The 19,333-nt window shown below is 46.8% G+C and overlaps 1 protein-coding gene across 1 annotated transcript in view; it reads right to left on the reverse strand.

Annotated features, from left to right (window-relative positions):
* Window positions 1–13,937: 13,937 nt before the first annotated feature.
* Window positions 13,938–19,333, reverse strand: part of DSCAM (DS cell adhesion molecule) — a gene marked incomplete at its 5' end in the record, with an annotated part of 730,460 nt that continues 725,064 nt past the window's right edge. The window contains one exon of the mRNA XM_012810262.1: window positions 13,938–14,080. Coding sequence (XP_012665716.1) covers window positions 13,938–14,080 — 143 coding nt within the window. The remainder of the gene's footprint in view (window positions 14,081–19,333) is intronic.

Here is a 19,333-nt window from a genome sequence, read left to right on the forward strand (position 1 = left end):
GCGCCCGCCACAACGCCTGGCCATTTTTTGGTTGCAGCCATCATTGTTGTTTGGTGGGCCCGGGCTGGGGATTCGAACCCGCCACCTTAGTTGTATGTGGCTGGCGCCTTAGCCGCTTGAGCCACAGGCGCCGAGCCTGTTGAGCAGCTTCTTATAGTTCCTTGGACAGTCAACTTGCAGAGGATTTATTGTATTTTAATTGTTGATTAAGACTTACATAAACCCCAGGCTCTTTGTTTGGAGACATACCATCTTGAATAACTAGCACAGAGGGGGCTCACAATAGTATTTGTTGAATGAATGAATATATGTTAGCAGTATGTAATAGTAAATGTAAAATAGTCACCGTGCCACAGGAAGGACACTGTCCATGTGTCTTAAACTGCTTGGCATTGTTGGCCTGGATATTATCATATCCATCTGATTCCTGATCTTGAGAGCCATTTGGTGGGTGAGCATGTTGTCAGAAGCTCTAGGGCAATGCAGAAGCCACCTATGCCCACTGAAACAGAGAGGAGTATGCTGGAAGGTTCCAGAACTGAAGAGATGGTTAGAACCAAGGGCCCACCTGTCTGGACCTTGTTGTTGGTGCTATGGCTGCCACTGGACGCCCAGTGCGGCTGCTGACACACCCTGGGTCCCCTGGACATGTGCCTTTGTGTGACAGATATAGTGAGCAACTTTCTTCACCATCCCAGCATCCTGGGGTCTCCCTCCTGACTTCAAAGCCCTGGGTAAGAGCTTCCCGATGGCTGAGTTGACGTCCCAGGCCCACAGGGAGCAGTCAGGGTTGCATGGCCACTGTGCTGCCTGCTGTGGGTCACTCGCTGGGGGAATTCCAATCAGAGTGAGCACAGTGCTTTTCATTGTGTTGTAACTGAGTTGTGAAGAAAGAAGTCAGCATAACCCCATGGTGAGCACAATACGTGACCTGTACGTGGAGCCCTCCTTGCTCAGAGTTGGGCTTGTGATAAGGACTTGACAAATACTGGTTATTATCACCACAGTAATAGTATGGAATTAGCCTTAATTTTTAAAATAATAAGCAAAGATAAACTGTCCATGGGTTGGCCCTCAGTAATATTTCAAAGCAGGGGAGTCCAGCCTGGACAACACTCTGTCCACCTGCCTCCTTCACCCCACTTTCTTTCCTGTGTCACCTGTTGTCTCCCAGTGTCACAGGGTTGGTTCTTTGCTGACCATCTGCAAAAGTAGTTAATGTTGAGAGTGGTTTCAATGCCAGCTTTACAAAGCTGTTTGTGTTTATACCATTTATGCCCACCCACAAAGACCCTAAAGTTTGCAAGGCTGAATGAATCTTTAATGGTGACACCTAACTCTGGTAGGAATAATAAGCTTTACTTAAATAAGTACTTCCATGTTGAACATTGAGCTAAATGCTTCAAATGCATTATTTCCTAGGCATTAGCACATGTAATATGCATAACTCTTTCACATAGTTACTCTTATTATCATCCCAATTTTCAGATGGGAAAATTGAGGCTTGGAGTTGAGACTTAACCCCAGTGCTGAGTGACTCTACAGCTCACGCAGGGCCCTGAGATCCACTGATCCAATACCTCACCTTAGCCTTTTATGCGGAGAGCTTTGCTGTGGACCAACACATATTCCCGGATCTGGTTCCTGACACCGCTGTCTGCCCAGTTGATAATGAAAATAATTCAGGAACATGGCGGAGCCCTAATCTTCTAAAGTGCTCTAAGATCATTGAGGCCAAAGACTAATTTTAGTTTTTTTTTTTTAAATTTTGTTATTTGCTAATATTCAGCGCCTGGCTAATTGAGTTGAATGGATCTGCACTAATCCTCACTGCAGCACATGGGGACAATCCCAGTGGCTATGCAGAGGGTCCTGTGCCCAACAAGCCCAGAGCATAGGAGCTGGACAAATCTGGTTTCAAAGCCTGCCTCCCCAACTGAGCAAATAAATCAACTTTGCGAAGTGTCATTGTTCTTCCTCAGATTAGGGGAAAACAGCATCTGTCTCCTCGGTTTGCAGTAACGTTTGGAAAGTATGCAGGGACAAGTCCCCAGCACATAGCAGGCCCACCAAAACCAGTTGCCGGGAGACTCAGGAAAGGAGGAAACCCAAATAGACTTTCCTGCCTGTAATCAAAGATGGGGGCATTTTACTGATTGTGCTTGAAAATAATTTAGGGGAGAGTACTCCCTGAGTCACTGTCATCGATTGGCCATTTATAGTTTTGTTCACAATCTATTCTGGATGGCTCCATTTAAAAGACACCCAACATGCATCCTTTGAAAGATAAATCACAGAAATGATGACCTCTGTGTTCTAGAATAGCTTTTATCTGGTGTAAACAAAATATGTGAAACACTGAGAGAGCCTTTTAAGTGAAGACCTTTGTTGCAGATGGCATAACCAGGGCTGATTACGTTTTAATTAATGGGCATCAAGCTCCTCTGAAAAATCAAGTTCAAAGTTACAGTAATTTGTCAAACGAAGCTTCACTTAGAGAGTTGGAAACTGTGATTTCTTTCTTTCTAATAGCAAGAGGGCGGTTTTACGTTTCTTTTTAACAAAGTATTTGCCATCTTTTAAGGCCTCTCCAATCAGCGTCTCTGCAGGTCAGGGCCTCTGCCCTGGGAAACAGATTAACCTTCGAGACACACAAAGGTTTACAAGGAGTTCCCAGAGATGCAGGAGGATAGCACTGGGTGTGACGTTGCCGGTTCCTGAAAATCCACATTGCTGCTGAGTCTCATGCTGTCTTCATGGAATGAGAGGGTGAGGACGAGAAGGTGCTTGCCCTCCGGCCTCCTCACGGTGAGCAGCCGAGTCCGTCAGCAGGTGTGGGGCTGCAGGGGGTTCACTGGACTCTAAGTGGACTCCCACGACCTGCTCCAACCTGGCGGGCTTGCACACACGCTTTAGTTCTCAACTTCTGGGGGCATCCCATCTCCTGCCGACCCCTGCCTGAGAGCTTATTTCCAAGTACTTGTTCTGATGCAGGGTCGCTATCCTTTCAGCCACCAATATCTATGCAGATATTCAGATTTGTTTTTGTTTAGTGTGTGCATTTTTATCCAAGAACATGCTGGGCCATGTAGAGCTTCTAGAATGTTTCATTTACTGATGGGTCTGTTGCTCATCTCCATTTACTGGGAGTCAGAATACACTAGGCAGATGGCATGAGGGTTATCCCACCATCCCATGTCTGGCCAAAGGCGTGGACTAAGGAATATTTCCGATTCATGGCCACCCCTCGCCTGGAGCTACCACCCCTTTTAATAAGCCCAGACTCTCCTGCACTGCCTTTCCCAGGAAAGGTCAGCTTCTTCTAATCCCCACATCACTCCTGCCTTGGGGTGGTCCCCTGACCGGGGGACAGGAGCTGCTCTTGGTGCCTGCACCCCCCCCCCCCAGCTCTCCTGACCCCAAATGCCTTCCCTGAGGTCCTACAGCTGCTTGAAACCTCCCACAGTTGACTTCAGACCCAGGGAAACCAGGCTACAGAGTGCAGCCCAGCATACTTTTGGCTCAAGGAGTTAAAAGCCACGAAGTGCTGATTTTTAATCTTTTTTCACTTTTTGCCAGAAGCACATAACTGCCTCTTTAAATTATTTCAGCTAACTTCTGCTGATGGTCTGTAGGTAAACAAAAATGCCCGCTGAAATGAATTAGTCGGGTAGTTTCATAGAAAAGAGGCGGCCGCACAGGGGAGATCGGTATTGTAGAGCGCCTAGTTAGGGAACCTAACAAACAGCCCGGCCACATCTCCCAGGGAGCCGCTGACGCCGGAGAGCAGCTGGGAACCTAACAAACAGCCCGGCCACATCTCCCAGGGAGCCGCAGCTGCTCTCCGGCGTCAGCTGTGCATTAAAGACCATGGCTGTGTGAGTCACTCGGCAGTGCAACAGCCGGGAGGCGCTCGGCTCTTGGGGAAGATGGAAGGCACACTTTGGGGGTTAAAATAATTTGCTCTGTTAAGAGAGAGAAAGAGTGTGCATGGGGTGTGTGTGTGTTTGTGTGTGTTTGTGTGTGTGGTACCTACACTGCCTCCTTGTTAGGCCTCTGAGCTCTACCTTGAACTCTAGGTCTCCCCTACAGACGTCTGAACGGAGTCTCATGCCTGTAGCTTCTGGATGCGTTGCTAGCTGCCATGTTTAAAAATTAATATACTCAGCTTTTAACAGTTTCGGATACTACATTTTAACATGAAGCTTTTGAAAATGGAAAAACCTTTAAGACCCACAAAGCTTCATGCCAAGGGATGGTACGTGGGCGTCCTAGAGAGTTCATGGGAAGATGGTGGCGGTCGTCCTCACCCCGTGCCTGAGTTTCCTGGGGCTGCCGTATAAATGATCACCAATTGGGTAGCTGAAAACAGCACAAATTTATTCTCATAATTCTGGAGGCCAGAAGTCCCAAATCCAGGAGTTGGCAGGGCTGTGTTCCCTCTGGGGCTCTCTGGGAGGGTCTGTACCTGCCTGTCTGCTTGCCAGGGTCAATGTGGTCCTTGGTATTCTCATCTGCAGACTCGTCATCCTGACTCCGGCCTCTCCACATGACCTTCTCCTCTGCCTTTGTCTCAAATGGCCCTAAACTTGTCTCTGGTGAGGAAAGGTGTCATTGGGTTTAGGGCCCACCTGGATAATCCAGGATGGTACTATCTGAAGATGTTTATCTTATCTGCAAAGACCCTTTTCCCAAATAAAGTCCCACTCACAGTCTCCAAGTGGACATAGCTTTTAGGGGAGGACACCACTCAACCCATTGCTCCCCTCAAACCACAGCACATGGCAGGGAAGGCCACTGAATTGCTGTAACTTAATTTCCAGGAGATACTTTTCTAGACAGTCGAAGCATAGACCAGCAGGAGTATCACAGTGTGTCAGCCTGACGCCTTTCTCCTCCCTAAGATAATCCTTTGAAGTTTCCTGTGTGGTGGCTAGACAGTGGCCCTTTGAATAGCTCTGGGATTTTTCCATATTTGCCTATAAAAATTGGGACTTGAGGATAAATCCTAGAATTTGGCAGTACTGCTCTATTTTGCTGTTAAGGGATTTTAAAAGGAAAAAATCCAAAAGAGTCCATGGAGGAAGATCTGTGGGGTCAGAAATGACATCTTACTCCTCAAACTGCGGTACATGGACCTCTCTCTGCAGGCCACTGGGAGGGCCAGTGGGGAACTGACCAGGAGATGAGAGCAGTGGCTACAGTGTAGCAAGATGAGGTTGGAGAAGCACAGAGAATGTGCAGGAGACTCAGTGTGGCGGAACACAGGGGTGGGCCACCCACAGCAGACACAGAGGCTGGGAAACTAATGGAGGCTCGGGAACAGAGCACAGTGATGAAGGAAACCAGCATTTGTTGGTGCTGCCTTCCAGAATTTTCCCACTACCATAAGTCACTAAAGATGGTGGGCCAGCTGGAAATCACATGAGTCTTTTGTGGTCTTACGATTCTGACTGGGAATCTTCAGTTGGAAACTGGGCATGGTGGAGGGGCGGGTACCACCTGACATCAAGGTATGTATGTACGAGGTATGTATTACCAGTTATCACCTTGCTCACCACGTCCCTCACCAGGATGAAGCTCTGTGAGGTCAGCGGCCTAGTCCAGTCTGCTCACTGTGGGATTCCTGTCCCTATTCCTGGTGTCCGACAGGGAGCAGGTGCTCAGTGAATACGTGATGACTGAAGGAATGGATGGTGACCAGCCGGCTTGTGCATTCTGCTCAAAAGTGAATCTTTGATCTTTCTTTGACTCTTACTGCCTTGCTGCCTCCAGGGCTTTAATTGCCTCCTACTCTCCCTGTTGGTGAGGGAGAGATTCCCACCTTAGGGTTGGTTAAAGACACAATGCCTGGCCCTGCACAGTTGAGATTGACAGCCATCTCTATCAGTCACATACACTCACAGCCCAGGGTAGGAGGACACTGTGCCATGTGGGAACACTCAAGGACACAGTATGTGACCATGGGCTGTGGGAGGCTGGTGTTTTAGGAGTGAGAAGGGTGCACTGTCTTCTGGTTCCTGTGGGATGATGTGACTGGCTCTTCTAATTCCACAGGTGGGCAGGGGTCTGAACCTCACTGCTCAGGTATGAGCAGGCTCTGTGCCAGTCCCAGGAACCTTATCTGCAGGGACAGAGTGGGGAGGGCCACTGAGACCCTTCCAGTTTTGCCAGCTGTCAAGGAAGCACAAAATATTTGGCTTTAATTTAAACCTTAGACCTGCTCCTAGTTATAAGAGCAGGCTCCAGAGTCAGTCTTGATGGAGCCAAATCACCTGCTTAGTTGTGTGTCCTGAAGTTCTGTAGCCTCCCTCTGCCTCTCTCTACTTATGAAAGAGAAATGATAATAGCACTCATTTTAGAAGATGTTGTCAGGAATACAACTCTCCTACAATGAACTAAGCTCCCAATCAATGCTAGTTATCATAAGAACAGATATAGAAACAGGTAGACTCATATTGGAAGCTGTCTCTGCTACTAGGTAGATTTCACTTCCCTGAGCTTCAGTTTTTCTATCTGTAAAGTGGGACAATTGGACATATGCAAGGCTTTTGGGAGGCAATGGACATGAAACACTTAGCACAATGCCTGGCCCCTGTGAAGGCATCCACTCACATCCACAGGGGTTGTTCCATTCATGATAGAAATGCTCTCCATTTACTAAGTGCCTACTTCCTGCTGGATACTGGCCAATGTACTAGAGCAGGCAGGGTGCAGGTTGGAGACTCAGCCCTGGCAGGGTCTGGAAGGGTGCAGGTTGGAGGCCCTGGCAGGGTACAGGTTGGAGACTCAGCATAGGTCAGAGCACAAAGGATGTTATAGGCTGCACCAAAGAATTGGAAATATATCCCAATCCAGTGGTTGTCAGACTGGATTCTGGAGTTATGGGATAGAAAAAGGATGAGGAAGGAAGGTCAAAATTCAAGTGAACCATAGAGATTCCCTACCCCTGGAAGACATGCGCATCCTTCCTCCCCTCCCCAAGGCTCTGGCCTCGGCTTGGTGAGAGTCTCTGCTGTGGGTATGTCCCTCAGGTGTCTTGGGACAAACACATGTGGAGAGCTATGCTATGGAGGGACACGGAGCCCCTGGAGGGTTGGAGTGGGGAGGGATGGGCAGGGTTTTAGTGGTGTGAGTATTCAGGCTGCCCTGCTGGGAACAGATTGTAGCTGAGCAGGACCAGAGAGAGGGAGCAAGGGTGAGAGGGATGATGGGACCGCATTAGGGAGGGATTCATGGGTGGGGCTGCCAAGGAGAGGACGAGACAGACTTGTGACAACAGGGCCAGCCTCTTCCCAACCAAGGGTTCCACTGATGTGAATACAAGTGGCCGTCACTTTTGCTCCTGTCTGGGAGAATCTCACTTCTGGTACTTGTGAAATAGGAGTTGCTGGGCAGCGCCTGTGGCTCAGTGAGTAGGATGTGGCCCCATATGCTGAGGGTGGTGGGTTCAAACCTGGCGCTGGTCAAATTGCAACAAAAAAATAGCTGGGCTTTGTGACGGGCACCTGTAGTCACAGCCACTTGGGAGGCTGAGGCAAAAGAATCGCCTAAGCCCAAGAGCTGGAGGTTGCTGTGAGCTGTGACGCCATGGTACTCTACTGAGGGTGACAAAATGAGACTCTGTCTCAAAAACAAAAAAAGAAAGAAAAGAAAAGAAATAGGAGTTGCTCCTGTGAGTAATTTTGTGCAAACAAGGCAAAGTCAAAGTACATAGTTTTTCACTGAAAGTTATGGAAGATGGAAAGGGACTTCAATCCACCCCAGTAGGCAGGGGTTGGGGTGTAGGCGAGAGGGCCCAAGGGCAGGGGATGAAGCATGGGAGCATGAAGGTTAAGCATGAGGGTTGGAGAGCTGCCTACTCCACTGTCATCAAGGAAATATTCCAAAGTATCTCAAATATGCATGTCCTTCAGTGTCACTGGGGCAATGGAGGTGCACAGAGGTTAGCAACTGTGCCCCACCATCAGAAGTCCTGGAGCAATTGGGCAGGGCATCAGACACAGGATTAATTATTGTAGAAGAGTTGGAGAAAGCAAAATCAGGTTCAAAGCAGCCATGGGACCTGGGCAAGACAGAGAACTTAAGAATTCCCTACCAAGCAAGGGAAAATAGATGGAGACAAATCTCCTTGTAGACAACATTGCTGAGTTAAAATGTCTAAATGCCATTGACAATGGGAAGATTTGTTGTTTTATATCTGTGAATATGAACATACTTACATTTGCTTTCAAGTGTTAACGTTCCTTTGTGAACCATAATTTCAGATTCTACAATCAAATTCTACAGTTCATAGTTGTGAATCTGAAGTATTGGAAGTTGGTGTCAGGAATTCTGTAGCATTTTGGAGGCCAGCTGCATGGAATGTAGTGATGTACCTTGTGGTGGGGGCAGGGAGGTGACTGTGGCAGAAGTCAGGGCTGGGGAGGGCAGGCTGGCTGCATGGGGAGTTGGCGTGCGCAGGTTTGAGACTCCTCACTGGACCTCAGGCAGATTTGGACAACTCCAAGCTGGAGATGTCTAGCAGGTAGGGGAAGCTCTCTCAGCAAAACCTCTAGGCTCATGTTACCCATGCAGTCCTGTGTCAGATGTTCACTCATTTGAGTGCCATCTTCCCTAGTGAGAAACAACCAAATAGCCATTCAATAATATCTTTTTTTTTTTTTCAGGACAGTGGAATATACCTATATTTGCCAACAAAAAAGACCCTTGTCTTTGGGGTCAGAGTGGCTGGAGCTGTAACAACAGCTGGGTCATTTCCTTGAGCTGGGAAAACTCAGTTGTCTTAGCCTAGTTTTTTATCTGTTATGTACAGAGGGTTGCTTGTACAACATGGATGACATGTTAGGAAATAGCTTGATATATAAGCATCCCACAATAGAAATGGTCATGTGATTTCTTTGCAATATTTCAGCATAAAACATCTATATGGTTCTTTTTCAGAAAATGTGAGTTTATTTGCATGTGGTTTAGAGGATGAAAGGCTTCTGGAGCTGGGGAAGCAGATGCCATGGCACATCCTAAATTGTAATGGTGTACTCCATTGGAAAAGGAGCTGTAGGCACCATCCCTTTCTTCATAATCGTGCATACGTTCCTGATTGCTGTGAGTAAAGACTAACATCCCATACATTCTATTGATCCACACTTTGGCCATAAAGGATGGGGCAAGTTCTCCTTACAGGGTCTAGGGGAGGCATGTCTTGAGGCTGACCCATATGCGTTGTCTGGTGGCCTCATCTCCTTTTCTTTCTCCTTATTTTTCCTAGTCAGGCTCCTCTGAGAACAAAATAACCAGATCACATTAGTAAGAGGGAAGATGAAAAGAAATGAGAGGTTATGTCTCATAGCTCACTTGGGAAATCTATGTCCTTTCTCCAGGGGTTTCCAAGTTTAATTTTTCTTATTCAATCTTTTTACATTCTGAACTCGCTGGCAGGCAGTGAATTTCTTTTAAAACTGCTGCAGCACAGAGCTTCCGTTGGCAGAAATAATGTTTCAGAGCTATAAAAATCTTGGCGGAGTCTGAGAAACATCCTGGTGGTCCCAGCCCATCTCCAAGTGACCACTCCATTAAATCCCAGGAAACAAATCGTTTGGTCCAGACTCCATCCACTGCTATCATAAAGTTGAAATTTATTGCACAGTTCAGAAGTCTAACGATCTTGGGAAATCAAGAAGAAATAGAGATGAAATTCCCAGCTCTGCGGAATAACTCTTCCAGTAAACAGACATAATCCTGTCTCTTATTTTGTGCTCAAAAGACTTTGAAGATCTAGAAGTTTCTATTATTGATGCTACTTAAAAGACACTGGTTCCAAAATCATCACGTTCTGTTTGTGGAACAAATGGAGTTTTAATGGCCTGTGGTGCCATTTGAATATTCATGCTAGTATGTATTTTCCATTTAGGAAATTAACTACATAGTGACCAAGAATTAATCCTTATGGCTGGCCATTGTTACAGGCAACTAATTTATGTTGATTCTTCACTAGGAAAAGCAGCACATCATTGCCACATCCATTAAGGAAATCAAAGAAAGCTCTCTTTTCCCCTTCACCTCCCCTACACCTGCTGAGCATTCAAATGCCCTCTAGATGTGTTTGCCAGTTATTAGGTTAACAGTATGGAAAGAGTTGAATACTTATAGCACCTTTAACTAGGTCCTTCAAATAAGAATGAGGCCTTGCAGATGTCACAATAAATCCCTCAGGGTCACTATTCTGCAGATCAGAATGACTATTGCTGGGTCCTATTAAGTCTGTAAACATCAAAACTGACCCATGAGGGGGACAAACAGCCTTACTTTTTGTGCACTAGGATAAGGCAATAGCAAGTGTTCTCAGAGGGTAAAAGGGCAGCCCGTCTATTTTCTAGCCTTCCATCAACACCACGAGAGACTTCTCACAACCGCACAGTCTTCTCTCAAAATCAGCATGTGAGATACTCACAGTCTCTCCTTACAGAGCCCGTCTGAAAAGAGTGATTTTTCTGAGAGTTTCTCTGCTTTTTTCCCCCTACGTGTTACAATCTTAAATAATACCACCTGGACTGAAAGTACCTTAATAATTGATATATTTTTTAAAAAAAGACCAGCGACTTGGCAGGTTGAGGTAGGAGGACTGCTTGAGTCTAGGAGTTTGAGTATAGCTTGGACCACGTAGTGAGACTCTGTCTCTAAACAAATTGAGATAAAATACAAATAGATCTATTACATGTGTCAGGAACTAGACACATGCTAGAGATCACGAGCATTAAGACAGGCTTAAAACAGCATTTCTCTTCTCAAGGACGGAAGGCCACTCACTGCTCACTGTAGTTTGAGGAGTCATGACAGACTCACAGGCTTCATTGGAGGGGGGTACCCTAAATCTTAGATTCAGATGCAGGGCCTGAATCACACCGCCCTTCCCTATCTGTGTCTGTCATGCCTGCCACATTCTCCACCACATTCTCCTGTATGACCTTAGTGATGTGTGCTTCCATAAAGAGTGGTCAGCAATTGTCTCCAGATTTTCTGCAAGTTTCAATGCAGTGCTTATCAGCATGGGTCATGGGAAGCTTTCTCATTGACAGTGGTACTTGTGTCCACACTAAATGATGCTTAATTAGGCTGAGGATAAAAAAATCCAAGAGAAAGATGAAGGCAGTGGCCTGGCTTTGGAAACTCACTAAATTCCCCACCAAAAAACGCCCAGAGCAACTGGGATAACAAAACTAAAACTCACATACACCAACTACCGTGAGACTTGGTATGAAGGAGCCCCACAAATCCCAACACCTAAGAGAGGAGAAGCCCCAGTCACCAGATGCCACCACCTCATGCCTTCTGCTCATCACATCCTGCCCATCTCCCTCCCTCCCTCCCTTCCTTCCTTCCTTCTCCCCTCCCTCCCTTCCTTCCCCTTTGTTCTCTGAAACAAGGGAGTAAGAGAATCTGACAGATAGTGGCCACTGCTCTCCGCCCACTGGTACCCACCGGAAACTCTCAAATCTGACGATGCTATTTTCCAGAATCCCTGTGGTTTCATCTAATTTTGTTCTTTTTCCATAAAGCCAATTTGTTGAACGCACATAACTAAATGTTATTTTTTTTGGTATGCTTGTAAAACTTCTCATCCATAAATTCATAAGTCATAAAAATAATCTTACTTCTAAATGTGTAGCATGATTTTGGTTTGGGAAATACAGTTTTACACAAAGGGACAAATTTAAATTGAACAGCTGGAGAAACAAGCTAGAAAAAAAAATCCAGCCTCTAAATAAAATAGAAGGATTTGATGGTGAACTATAGCTCAATGAAATTTAAAATGACTGCAAACGGGCTTTTGCCACGTTGGTTTGTGTTCTAAGACCTCACCCAGCTGGGATTAAAATCCCAGTGCTCCAGGGCTGGGTCTAGTTCTCTGGTGTCAGTGTGGGGGGCTTCTCCTTTGCTCTGCTGGCCCTGTTCCCCTGGCTGTGGATGGCAGATGGCTTCCCAGGTGCCGTCCCCAGCTTGCTGTGCCCCTACTACCCCACTTCCCTGGGTGATGTCTTCACCCACTTGTTCAGAAATATGCCAGACTCCCAACTTCACTTCTCTGGCCCTGACTATTGTCTGGAGATGCATACCTACATTTCCAAATGCCTGTAGGACACCTCCCTGGAGAATGGAACCTGGCATCTTGGTCTAGGGGCATTTAATGGGATCCAGGGTGGCCCCAGAGAGCCCAAGGTTCCCAGGAAGGTTTGTGCAATAGTGAGTGTGTGTGTGTGTTGGGGGGGCAAGCCTGCTGGGGTGCATGTGCACGGTGGACTTCTCTGGGAGAGGATTCAGGTTTGTATCAGATTTGTGGAGTGGTCTTCAGCGCTCCCCTTCTCAGACGGCAGCTCACGCTGGATAAGGGCTGGCCTGGGTGGCACTGGACCCGTTTTACTGTCCTTACCTCAGTCATCTTCTGAGGTCTGCACTGTCGGTGTTCAGCTCTCACTTTGGAAACGAGAACTGGAAGCACAGTGAGACTGGTAAGTTCTGGGTTATAATTAATAGGTGCTAGAGACAAGATTCAAGCTTGGTCTTTCAGATGCTGAAACTCAAGTTTTTAGTCTGGGACTACTTCTGTCTCCAAGGTCGGAATCCCTGCTCCTAATCCACGTTCTCTGCGACACTGTGTCACTGTGACCTACCCAGTTCCTCCCCACTCAGCAGTGGATTTGGATGATTTTTGCAGTTTTATTTCACTCTGTCTCCCAGACATTTCCCCAGCCTCTCCTCCAAGGATGATGTTCGCACAGCTGTGGTGGCTTGGCTGTCTCCAGACTGGTCATCACCAGCTGGCCTCCTGTTCCTACTCCCTCCTGCCATTCACAGGGCCTCTAAGTGTCTGTGGGGCCAACTCAGACCCTGCTGTGGAACTCTGAGGCAGAGTTCAGCCCTTCAGTGAGATGTCAACGTTACTCCAAGGTCAGGGTCCCTCTGACCTCCCCAAACACAGCTCTCAAGGGCTCCTTTATAGACACTGCACACACCACACACACACACACATACACACCTCCCACACCACCACACCCTACACACCACACACACCCCACACCAGGACACCATACACACCACATACACATACACACACACACATACACGCACCTCTACCCCACACCACCACACCCTACACACCACACACACACCCCCCAACACACCCCACACCAGGGCATCATACACACCACATACACATACACACACACACACACACGCACCTCCACCCCACACCACCACACCCTACACACCACACACACCCCAACACACCCCCCCCCACACACACACCCCAACACACTCCACACCAGGACACCATACACACCGCATACACATACACACACACATACATACATGCACCTCCACCCCACACCACCACGCCCTACACACCGCACACACATGTACCCCTCCATGGGGGTGTCTGTGCTATTCTCCTTTTGGTAAGGACACCAAGTCATACTGGAATTCCGTCTATCCCAGTGACCCGAACTTGATTGTCACTGCCAAGACCCTATCCCCAAATCACGTCACGTTCTGAGGTACCAGGAGTTAGAATCCCAACATACCTTTTCTGGGGGGACTTATTCAACCTGTCACAACTTTTGATCATTTGGGGTTCCTATAATCATCTCGTGCTGTCGGAAGTCAGCCCCAGAGGTGCCTTTGTCCCCGTCACCTCTCCCTTCTCCCTTGAGGATCATTTACATTTCCTCTGTGCTGGACAGAAGGGTGAACACCAGCTTCCTCCAGCCCAGAGCCGTGTCCCTTTCCTCCTTTGTGAAGAATCCTGAAAGGATCCAGTGTCTGTCCACAGGGGAGCTGTGCTTCCAGTTTTCAGGCCATCACTGAGCAGCTTTGTTTTAATTGATTCATTTTTTCTTGTCCTGCCAGACTCCTGCAAATGCTGGGCTTTCGCAGAGAGGGTTTCAGAGGCTCAGAGGCGCACAGCGGGCTGGAATCTGGCCACGCGAAGGTGCTTCGGGTCGAGATGAAGCCCGGCTGTCGGTGGTTGTCACCGGGGGCGGCTCGGAGTTAGCATCATCCGCAGAATCATCTTTGGCCTCAGCATCTGTTTGGGGCCTTTAAAGAACCTAATATTCAGTATAGGCCTTTCTTCTACCCCACTCCGAGGAACACAGATCACTTTTTATTCGTTCCTTTGGGACTCCTTGCTTTTCACAGGCTCCTGGTGATTCTGTCATTATTTAATACTTTGGGTAATTAGGTGTCATTGCACTGAGTCCTGGAGTCCAGACAGGCAGAGATGGTTTCCTGACAGCTGCATGGCAGCTCAGCAAGGACACGGCCACAGGGCTGCTGTCTCCAACACTCAGCCCTGAGCTCCAGCTTTTACCCACACTGGGTCAAGGCTGACCGACTCGCAGGCCCTGTCAGTGTATGTGCTTGGACGCTCGTGTCCTGCAAAGGCCTCAAGTCATTTTGTTTGATGTGCTTTTATTATCCATTTATTATCTATTGCTGTCTGAACTACACACTGGGTTGGCAAATTCCTGACGTCTAGCTGATGCAAGGACATCCCATGGTCAGGATCCAGGTGTGTAGTGAGCTCCAAGGGTCTGGGGGTGTGCCCCCTCCTTCTAGATGAGTCCCGTCTCAGCCTTAAGCTGGAGAAGATAAAATAGGAAGCTGCCAGGAGGGTGGAGGTGATGGAATTTTCACGGCCGTCTATGAGCTGCAGCACAGAGAGACAGAAATGTCGGTGAGCTCTGCCACCTATGAAATACGTGCATTCTAATGAGCAGAACTACACAGATGGAAAAACCCAGAACCTAAACACACCTGAGTTAGTTTTTCTGGGTGGCTGTAACGAAGACCCTACCAGAGGAGGGGTGGCTTAAGACAGTAGGAATGGGCTTGGTGCCTGTGGCTCAAGTGGCTAAGGCGCCAGCCACATACACCTAAGGTGGCGGGTTCGAATCCCCAACCCGGACCCGCCAAACAACAATGACGGCTGCAACCAAAAAATAGCCGGGCGTTGTGGCGGGCGCCTGTAGTCCCAGCTACTTGGGAGGCTGAGGCAGGAGACTGGCTTGAGCCCAGGAGTTGGAGGTTGCTATGAGCTGTAATGCCAGGGCACTCTACCCAGGGGGACAGTTTGAGGCTCTGTCTCAAAAAAAAAAAAAAAAAAGACAGTAGAATGTATTCTCTCAGGGTTTTAGGAAATCAAGTTAGAAATCAAGGTATCACGAGGGCGATGCCTCCTGTGAGGCTCTGGGTAGCTTCCCTCCAGCTGCGGGGGTGGCCGTCCAGTCTTACTGTTTCTAGGTTTGCAGCTGCACTTCATGACCTTTGCCTGTTTTCATGTGGTTTATCCCCCATCTGTGTCCATGTGTTCAAATTTCCCTTTTCTTAGAAGGACACAGTCATTGGATTTAGGGCCCACGCTAATCCAGTATGACCTCACGTTAACCTGCTCACATCTGCAAAGACCCTATTTCCAAATAAGGTGCCATTCATAGGTATAGGGGGTTAGAGCCTCAACATGCCTGGGGGGTCACACAGCTCAGCCCGGCACACACTCTGTTTCCTTTACACAGACTCACTGGTCTGCGTGGCTTTCAGAAGCCCTATTACAAAAATGTAAGTCTGTCCCTGATTTAATCTGTAGCTCTCATGTTCCCAAATGTTTTCTTCCACTTGCTTTTCATATAGTCTACGTGGAAATAAGAAATTATTCTAACCCCCCCCAAAATGTAAAGTCTTAGGACATTTTGGGAATGATCTGACCTTGGGGTTTTGAAGTTGGGTTTGTAGCCCTCAAATGTTTTTATTTGCAGGGATGAAGAAATAAATATTGGGAATGAATGAAGCTTGGCTTTTGAGAATAAGTTGCTCAAAAGATGGCTCAACAGCAAGTTGGACCCCAAGATGCTGCCATCAGAATTGGTAAACACCAGATTCCTCCAGCCCAGAGCCACTCAGGCTCGCACAAGTGTTTCACATCAGGGGCATAAAAGATTCCCCTGTGCTTCTGTGTGTGGTTGGGCAATTTGGATGGGATCAACACTGAAATTAAGCAGTTCAGAAAAAAGTACTGATGCTTCCTAATGACATTGTTTAGCATTCATTGGGAACTGGCAAGTCTCAGAAAGAAAAAAAGATTGAAGACCTTGGGTGGTTGACTCATGTCCACCTCTCTTACAGGGCGACTGTCTATTGTCCAGAGTCACAGCCTAAAGAGAGATCTCTCCAAGGACCTTGTTCATGTGGCTTCTCTGCGCTCTTGACATTGGAGGAATAAAAGGTTCCCAACATCATGGTTCCCACTGTGTTGAGAATCTATCTGTGTGGACATTGAATTGGCCGAAAGACTGAGAGACCACCCACTTCGTTTTCTGATGCAGGTGTTTCATGATCCTGGGAAGAGCCATCCAACTCCTTTGTTTTTCTGTCTCTAGCTGTGAAGTGGAGGTTGTGGGAAGGAAGGGAGGGCCCTTCACTATATCCCCCCAGACCAGTAAAGAGGAGCGGTAGGGCAGGATCCTGGGGTCTCCCACACATGGTGCTACAAGCACCACAGTGAGTCTTCAAAGAACTTCATTAACATCTTCAGGGTGCCAGAGAATTACTGAGCAAATTGCAACTTTAGATATAAAAAATAAAATATGCCTGAAAAATAATTACAAAGATCATAATAATTTTATAGGAACTTAACAAAATAGGTAATTGGAACTTTTTGAATACTTGGGATATAATGACTCCCCCATTCAAGTAATTTTCCCACAAAGCAACTGAAATAGTAGGTCCTGAAACCTGCTTTGAAGAAAATGGTTTAGTTTAAAGCATGCTTTTTAATGTAAATCTGGTTTTTTGACATATATTCAATGTATGTGGAGGTAGCCCTGACTGAAACAACCTCCGTTTGGGAATTTTCTTTCATCTGAAACTGGGTTGCTTTGAATCAGGGAGAATAGCTTCTGTTGTTACCTGGGACTACAGAAGGGCCAGAAGAAAACGGCCTTGAGTCCTGTGCTCCTATTATCCAGCCCTTGCTTTGCTATTTGCTCTTTCTTTCTCCTTGGTAAGAGGCACCTACGTAAATACTGACTGAGCTTGAGCAGTAGGTTTACGGACAAGCCTGGCACACTAATTTTGGAAATCTGAACATCATCATTTCTCAAAGATACAAATGAAATCAGCTTCTTGTGAAGTGTCAGTTCTGTGGGATGATAAACTGGGAAACCCTGTAGTTTTATTTTTTCCAATATCTGCCCTTCCCAATCGTGCCAGGTGAACCCTCCTTTCCTCTAGGAAGAGGTATCCTCAGTGAATCCCTGGACAGAGCCTGCGTTTCTTTCTAAGCCCCACTGATCCTTAGAACAGTCTCACGTTGGTACTTGAATGTGCTGTTACTACACAAACTTCACTCTCTCTTCTCTTCCCTGCTGAGCAGGCCTCACCTAATCTGCTTGGGAAAAAAAAAAGGCGAATGTGTTCTGGGTTGACTGTGTGGCGTTACGGTCCACTCTGCCGGTTGTTGTTGCATCTTGGGCTGATGGTGACAGGACTTTGATGCTCTCCATAAGCTGGGAATCCCAATGTCCCTCATGGAGTGGGCACCTACACAGTTCTCTGGGGCCCCCGCAGAGGCCTCCATCCCCTTTGCTCCCATGACAGGAAGTCTTGCCCTCAGCTTCTTGCTGGTTGCCCCAAACAAACACCCCCTCCTGCCTGAAAATTTGCAAGTGAGAGCAACCTTCAGGTGTTCACCCAACTCACAGGGAACTCCTGAATTCTTGCAATGTCATGTGGCACAGGCTGTCCCAGGACACCCAGTCTTGAGGTTTCCTCTCTGATCTTCATGGAGGAAGAATTCTGGGGACAGTGAGGCAAGCTGACACTGAAGCTGTATTCCTGGAAGGGTAGATGGACTCCTCCCCACCTGAGGGGAGCCTGTTGGGCCAGGAGAGGAGCTTGCAGAAGAATCTTTTGATTGGTGCGGGGCACCCTCATGAGGATCACTTGGCTTCTAAGTTTATCCTCAGGCTTGAACTGAAACACACTATCTACCTAAATATCTTTGTTCCTCAGAGAAGTCCCATGAAGCTTAAGAGAATGATATTGTCCTCATTTTACAGATGAGGATGTTTACCAGCTCTTGCGTTTAGCATTTCACCTCCCACTCACTGTCCTTCAGTCTTTTGATCTTTCCTGTACTCATCTGAATCAGTTCTCCTTCTGACAGTGTGATAATGACATTCTGCAGGCTCCTGTGGTGAGGCTGGCCTTTCTGATCATTCTTCCTAAATGCATAATTCAGCACTAGATTTAATCTGCTTTCTCTTATTATATATGTGAAGTCTATTCATCTCATTTTTTTCAGCAGATGATAAAATTTTAAAAGTGGGAATCACATTTTCCAGAATTTATAGCATCTTCTTAATTGAGTAAAACGTGCTGAACATTTGGTAGGTACTTAAATTTCTTGTTTGGAAAGGGCATCTCAAACTCGTAGTAGAAGTTTGAATTATTTTGGCATTTCCTTTAGTCCCGCTTTACTGGGCAACTGTAATGTCCTTGAAGAGATCCATGAATGATAAATGCTCCTCCCTTCCCTTATTTTAGTTTATGGACAACTGTAAGGCCTTAAACAGAACCATAAGAGAATCAGTGCCACTTCCAAGCACTAAGGGGGAGGTATCTCCATTTCACCTATTCTGAGATCCAGAATCTTGTTAGGGTGGGAACTCATGTTGTAAGTGGAAGAAGAACTCTTGATACAAAGATTATTTATAAAAAGAAGTGAATTTATTTTCTTGAGATGGGGAGAAAGAGATAGAGAAGGGGAATTTAAAAAAGTATGAATGAAATGACCAGAAATTTTGTCCTGAGAATGCATCTCTTAATCATACTATTCTGCCACTCAATTTGTATTGCTACTAGCTTAGCAAGTAGCCTTTACATTGAAGCTTTCTTTGAACTTGTTAGACTTCTTGATCTTCATTCTACTTGCCACATGTTACTCCTTACCCCTACATCCCTTCAACTGTCTTCAATTTACAAATGATGTTTCTCTTTCAGCTTCCCCCATTCCTCCTCCTTAGAGATAAAGGATAGGGCATGGCACCTAAAAGAGAGAAAGGGGAAGCACTCGTGGGGAAGACAAGCAGCTTGGAGTTTTTATGGGGGGCTGTAAAGGGGCAAAGAAAAATTTATTATTGTAGATTGATTAACTGGAGATAGCTGTGAGATGTTAGGATGTTCTTTTTTTTTTTTTTTTTTTCTCCTCCTGGAGACTGGCTTATCAATTTAGTCTGGCTAGACTGATCTGGCAAATGTAAAGGAGGAGGATTTGCACTTT

This window comes from Otolemur garnettii, unplaced genomic scaffold (assembly GCF_000181295.1).
Source record: "Otolemur garnettii isolate 467f Iridium unplaced genomic scaffold, OtoGar3 scaffold00128, whole genome shotgun sequence".
In the NCBI taxonomy this organism is placed as follows: Eukaryota; Metazoa; Chordata; class Mammalia; order Primates; family Galagidae; genus Otolemur; species Otolemur garnettii.